Source organism: Pygoscelis adeliae, unplaced genomic scaffold (assembly GCF_000699105.1).
Source record: "Pygoscelis adeliae isolate BGI_AS28 unplaced genomic scaffold, ASM69910v1 Scaffold172, whole genome shotgun sequence".
NCBI lineage: Eukaryota > Metazoa > Chordata > Aves > Sphenisciformes > Spheniscidae > Pygoscelis > Pygoscelis adeliae.
Window position 1 is genome coordinate 4,054,217 of NW_008824338.1, and position 6,894 is coordinate 4,061,110.

The following is a 6,894-nucleotide window of genomic DNA, read 5'->3' on the forward strand; positions in this document are numbered from 1 at the left end:
ATTGTACTGTGCATCACTTGCTTTGTGTATTATTATTATTATCATATTATTATCATTATCATTTTATTTCAATTATTAAACTGTTTTCATCTCAACCCACGAGTTTTTCTCACTTGTGCTCTTCCAATTCTCTCCCCCATCCCATCGGGGGGGGGGAAGTGAGTGAGCGGCTGCATGGTGCTTAGTTGCCGACTGAGGTTAAACCACAACAAATGTCCTCTTTCATTTTGGTAAAGGCAAGAGTGACAGCATTCACTTACTTAAGCACAGCCTCCTCCCAAACGCCTACTGCCAGCGTCCTGGTGCAGCTCTCAGTGATGTTGCCTCCAGGTGAGGTGTTAATGACAGACCATGAAAAATGTTTTGGATGTGGCTTAAGTGAACTCAAGGTCTGTTACTTAAACTGAACCGATCCACCCTTGTGTATGTGAATTAAGGGAAAAGTGGGTAATGATTATGTAGCAGGGAGCTCCATTTTTCCCAGGGCTTGCTTTGCCCTCTTGTGTCTGGCCCACTCTCACCTCCTCTCATTTAATTTGCAATAACAGAATGCAGTTAAGTATTAAGATTCTCTTTACTTACTCCATTACTTATAGACCTTGGAGATCTGGAAAAGCCACTTCACCTCTCCATCCTGGCATGGCTTAGTGGATATATACCCAGACCTTGCCCAAGAGATCTTTTCCCTTGTGAGATGAAGACTAGTAGGAGTAAAATCATTAGAAATCATAGGTGATGGTCAGCATTCATTCACCATTTACTGTGAAATGGTTGAAATAGATGTCTCTTCCCTTCAACTGTCTGTCATTGACTGAAAGTGAGGATCTTTTCTGTTCCAGTTTAAATGAACTCCTGCCCAATCACGTGCTGGTTTCACTATCAGAAATGTTATGTTGAGGGCACTGTGAAGACATTGTGAGCGTGGGGTATACTCCTGTACTGTACAGTTCTTATTTTAAAGAAAGGACACTTTTTTTCATCTTCTGTTGCAACCTTTGTTCTAGAAGAAATAAGATATCTGAAACTTCTATTTTATAAATTGTATTTTAATTCCAAGGCTTAAAATAGAAAAACCCTAGAAACAATCTTAAGGATATTTTCACAAATACTTTTTGCTTTTTTTTTTTTTATATTACAAGGCTGTTTCCCTTGTAAATGCAAATACATACCGTCGTAAATAGTAATATAGGACATACAAAGAATCCTTGGCCTTTGTGTAGCATAAAAGGATTGTGATGAATCAAATCATTTAATGTAGCAAAGGTTAATTTAAAAAGTATCCAAGTATGTATTCCAGACATAGATCACGGATGTTGATTTACAGCTGGATCTGTGATGGAAGGCATCTTCCACCATTATCCCTGTACCTGGGAAGAGAAAGAGAATTGCTGCTGGAGAGCGCATTTAAGCTGGATGGTATTCAATTTAACTGAAAATGCAACACATGCCATTCACCTGCATGCCTCCTGTACCTCTGCAGGTTGTTCAGAAGTCCAGCTCTAATCTGAGCTTCCAACCTTTTGCAGTACTGGGAAAGCAAGCAAAAATGCAGGAAAATCACCTACCACTAAGGAGGCAGGCTCCCTCCTTAGCCTAACCACACTGACCAAGTCTCAAGAGAGACCAACGTTATGCATCATATTATGAAGCAGAAGAAAGAAAATCTTTTATAGTTAGGGTACTGAACCGAGAACAGAAGAACAGGTTCAAACTTGATGTTTTTCCAGTTTTTCTCCATTACCCCTATAAAGGGAACAAATCTGAGCTTACTTCAGTAGACTGAAGTCTAGTTTGGCTTAGGTCTTTATACACTCTGTGCCTTGGTACCTGCAAGGCAGGAGTGATAGTAAATCTCTCTGCTGGGCATATGATACATGAAAACAGTCTAGTGATTGAGGTAAGTAAACAAACAGATTTTTCAGACCAGCTAATTGAGCTAACTCTTGCATTTTGGCCCATGGAAACTCATGAAATTTGATAACTGGTTTATTTTTAAACACATTACACCTGAAGAACGGCCGTGGAAAGAGGACAGGCTCATTTGAATTAATCACATCAGATAAATTCCTGAACAGAATTGCAGAGCTTGCAGCAGAATTGCATGTTAATAAAGTTGGAGGTCACTCATTTTCCTAGTTAATTATTGCTTGACAGCAATAAAAACTGATGAAAGCAATACTATGTATAACTGTTTAAAGAAAGGGAAGAGGGAGGTGTTTCTGAGGACCGTGTCAGCATGCAAATAATTATCCATGCCATTCCTCTAATCTCCTTGGCCGTACATTCTTACCTGGTGTGAAACTAGCTGAGATGATGTAAGAACTCTGGCTAATATTGTCATATGTGATGGCAGTTTTTATGCCACACCTTTTTTTCTCCTTTTGGAGAGTATCTGCCTTTGGTGAGGGGATAGCTCTTGACTTCCAGAGTCACCTCCAGTTTCAGCTGGTGACTTACCTGTTGCAGAGGTGCCAGGCCTGTCACTGCAGCATGGTGCATTGCCTGCTGCTGTAGGCACTGCTGCGGTCCAGCATTGGCACGTATGTTTTAGCCATGATGCAGTAGCTGATTCCGGGCCTCAAATCTTCTATTTTAATAACCTTGTCTTTTCCTTCGTACACCAGGACTCTGTGTTGCTTCAAACAGAGCGGAGTAAAAACAACCAGACAAGCACATTACCCTAGCAAGTGTGTCTGTGTCTGTGAGTAAAGTTAGATAAGAACAGAGGATGCAGAGCAGCACGAGGACTTGCACAGTGTCAATAGCATTAATAATTTATTTATGAATTTGAAAGAAAATTCTCCCTCCAAATTCCCCTCCTGTCCCAGTTTTTTACTTTAGGTCTTAGAGTATGAAATGCTAAGGTGATGGGAAAGAATAAAGGGAGGAATTACAACTCAATTGAATCAAATTCAATTCCTGAAAAATAAGCCTACTTGGTTTTCAAATACTTGCACGGTCATCAATGCTCTCACAATCCCAGAAGACTATTTCAACTGTAAAACAAGAATGATGTGCCCATACTTCCCTGGCTTTTCAATGGTAAAGGGTTCATATTTGAATATGCACTTACCTCATCTAGCAAGTTGTTAATTATGAAGACTTGATATAGCAGATCATAATAATTTGTCATTGGTATCTTGCTGCCTCTCTTCCTTTTGTAAGGAGAACGTGGAGCCTGGAGCTTTAGTATTATGGATTTGTTGCTATGAACCACAGTTACCATCGGAGGTCCTATCATAGCTAAGGAAAAAAGCCAAAGCTATGAACACAATTATAGTTTATTAATAATGTTTCACAGAATGCAGTTGGAGTCCGTTCAACTATTTAACATTCTTGTTACCAGCAATATATTATGCTGTATTTACCATTAAAGTGCCACTTTGTAAATCCTTACTTCTTGGTGGTTATTGCTTGGGACATTTTGGGGTGACATTTCCTGTATTTGTAAATCTATCTTTGAGCCAAACTTTTTGAAATCTCTCAGAGCTGCATGTTGCTGACTGGAGGCCGGTCAAGCAAAATGCTTTGGATTCTTTTCCTTGATTTCCCCTTTGCCCTGATTTACCCCTGCCCCGCCCACCCCCCCGTATTTATCTGTGTGTTTGGACTGCATAAAACAGCTATTTGAACCATTTCAGTTATGCCAAGGACGCAGTTTCAATCATTAATTTCAAATTTTTTGCAATCTGCTTGGTTAAACACAGCTAAGGGTTCAAGCTAGTGCCTGCATACCTGTGCATGCAGCCCCAGAGATATGGGGAGACAGGACAGCAGCTGCCCCACGCGTCTCTCCAGGAGGAGGAGGTGGCACAGGGCAAGACGGGCTGTTGCTGCTGCAAGGTAGTTTGCACTTCAGGGCTGTGAAGTGACCTGCATTGACATTCACAATTCAATTTTGCATGGCCAGTCAAGGAAAACTGGTTAATTCACGGGGAACTTACTGGTAGGTACACTGGTACTGTTCAGTGTTTTGACAGTGCTCCAATTTCTAACATACTATGGCATTATGACTGTACTAACTAATAGCTTTGTGCATGTCCTTTCTAAATACACTGCAGTCAGGAAAACACATAAATGTGAGAAAAATGGTGGCCACACAGCTCTCAGCTCTCTTCTCCCTTTTCTCCCCAAGCAGAGAACGTTTCCTTCTTTTCCACCTTGTGTCCGGTCCTTCCAGCGGCTCCAAAAACAGCTGAAAATAATTTGTGTAGTTCCATGCCTTGAGGAAGAGGTTGAGTTAAAGGGAGCCGGGCACTTCTGATCCCCTAATTATTGGTAAGTGGCTACTTATCCATAAGTGGTTGGCTTTCAAGCGTGGGGGAAATTATTTTATCACAACACTTCACCTGAGAGCTATTGACTCGCAATTTCTTTTGGTACAGCTTTGTGGCTAGAAAAGGATTACTCATGTTTGCAAATTGTGAGCAGAAATTATGTATTCCATGCCACAGAAAATCCAATTCCTTTCTCAGAGAGACCCATATGTTTGCACTTACTTTCTCGCCAGGGACTGAATCTGCAGCTGAGGCTCCAGTCGGAATAGACACCAGCTGATGCGGCTTTCACTCTGCCGTAGTAAGGCTCTTGGATGTCAGAGGTCTCGTTTGTTAGGTCACAGACATGGTTTTGAATCCCCCAGCAGTCGTCTTTGTTTTGCCACGTGCTCTGCCCATACCTATGGAGAAAGAGGAGGAAGGATGTAAGCTTTAGCTATCGCCAACTGGGTCCGTACACATTTTTGACCCTTTTAACTCGGCGGTACTGACAAGCGTTCTGCCATGGAAATTAACTCCCTTCAATTTGATGGCAGGGAAGGTTGATTTCATGGGTGTTTGGGAGCTACAGGTTTCTGTCTTTTCTGAAAGAAACCTAAAGCAGAGATGTGGGTCATCAGCCCTGTAGGAAGCCACTGCATACTTGCCCCTCGGAGAGGCGGACGACCTTTAGCTTAGCCAGTGTGTTCAACAATGGGCAGAATGCCAGTTTCCAACAGCTAATTTCTCAAAGGCAATAGTGATTTCAGGTGCTCACCGTGCCAGGGACAGGAGCGTACCTCCACTGAGGACCAGCCCCTAGCGCTGCCTCAAGTTTGCCATGCGAGGCACCCTGTGGCACTGTCATGGGCAAGGTGGGCCACAAAAATACCTTAAATGTCCTACTGCATAAGTATCTGACCTAGCTAGACCTGCTTCAGGCAAGCGGTTGGACCCGGTGACCTCCAGAGGTCCCCTGCGAACTACATTTTTCTGCAACTCTATGGTGCAATGAGGGTGCAGAGCGTATTGCTGGAGGTACTTGTTCCCTGCCTGCCTCGGGCTGTTCAGCTGCACCTTGTGGGCTACTGGTTAAGTGCAGCAACAACGGAGAGCTGGTAGCCGAGCAGGACGTGGCTGTTCCCCAGGTAAGGGAAGAAATCCATGTCACCTCAGAAATCCCTTTGATGTGCCAAGCAGGGATGGGCCCCAGCCCGGTGGGAGGCTGGAGTTCCCCTGGTACTTACACTTTATACTGCACAAAGTAGACTGTGTCTCTTGCCTCTCTGGCCCTCCCAGGCTGCCAATGCAAAGTGCTGTTGAAGTTTAATGAACGAAACTCTACCTTCTGCGGCTTAATCAAATCTTGCAGGTTCCGGTTTTCCAAAACTAAAATTGCTGCAAATAATAAGGAACAATAACATAATGTGTTTGTCACAGACACGCTCCTCCGTATTGAAATCAGGGAGTATTGCTACAGCTCATTTGGTTTCATGACTAGCAGACTGCAGGGAAAATAAATCTCCTGGATCTCATGTTCAAAACTTTCCAAGTCACAGTGACCAGATCTAGCAGTTAACAGAACAAACACATTTAGTATTATGAAAGGAACACTTTTATGTGGTTTGGTTTTGTTTGGGTTTTTTTTTCATTTTTCCTTAGTGAGTTTACTGCTGTGAAAGATGCCTGATGGATCAATTAAACCCTTCGGATCAATTCACAGAGCCTGCAGTAAGCAGCCCCATCAGTAGTTAAAGTCAAGCGCTCTTTCCTCCACATCTCAGCTTTAACCTGCAGGGATTATAGCTGCTTTAACTGTTGCCACAGCCGCGTTTATCAGCTCTTGCCTAATAAAAAACAACCTGAGATTCACTGCTTTCCCAGTCTGCACTACTGGAAAAAGCTGCCTGACAATTTTCAAGATAATCTGTTTTCAAACTGTGATGGTTACTGATGACAGAATCAGTTAACAACCTCTCTGAAGCATCCAAATCCTAACATTTTTCTGGGTTTCGTGACCCAGATGACTGCAGCTTTATCCCTGGCATATCACAGAATCAGGTAAGACTTGTACTAGTTGAACTGAAACTGGTAATACAGCCATGAATGAATTTAATGGGCAACATGCTTGTTTTATCTGCATTTCGGAAGCTTGAAAGACAAAATAACAGACTAATTTGGAAGTGACTGGAATTTTGAAACCCACCATAAGATCCAGAGATTTCTTGACTCATCCAGAGATTCAATAACAGACCCAGCGCCCCACTCCCCGCATAGGAAAAGAGCAGAAAGCCTTTACTTACTAGTTATCTCATCCTGAAGTAGGTGCATCAGTAAGCAGAGGGAGGAAAGCGTGATCCCCCTCATGCTTAGGAGAGCAGCTCCATGACTGAAAAGCATCTCTCTTCCTCTTGGGCATGTCTTATGAGGAAGTAATTGTTAAACACTCCAGAGTTCCCCTTATTTTCAGCGGTTTCCAAAATCCCCGGTTTGGCTTTGGTTTAATCTAGCTGAAAAACACATGAGTTGCTCTAAATTAAACATAAGCAATTGTTGTTACTTGGCAGCTGTGGTCACTCTGAAGTTTGGAACTAATTATGAAGCAAACCAGCATGAAAAAGGTCCTTTTTTTTAAGGC

At 42.6% G+C, this 6,894-nt stretch overlaps 1 protein-coding gene across 1 annotated transcript; it reads right to left on the reverse strand.

Annotated features, from left to right (window-relative positions):
• Window positions 1-929: 929 nt before the first annotated feature.
• Window positions 930-6,656, reverse strand: IL22RA2 (interleukin 22 receptor, alpha 2). Its single transcript, XM_009319090.1, has 6 exons — window positions 6,560-6,656; window positions 5,504-5,654; window positions 4,500-4,678; window positions 3,074-3,243; window positions 2,458-2,636; window positions 930-1,361 (listed from the first exon to the last, which is right to left on the reverse strand). The coding sequence occupies exons 1-5, from the start codon at window positions 6,654-6,656 to the stop codon at window positions 2,481-2,483; spliced, it is 753 nt and encodes a 250-aa protein (XP_009317365.1). The 3' UTR covers window positions 930-1,361; window positions 2,458-2,480.
• Between the last annotated feature and the right edge of the window lie 238 nt (window positions 6,657-6,894).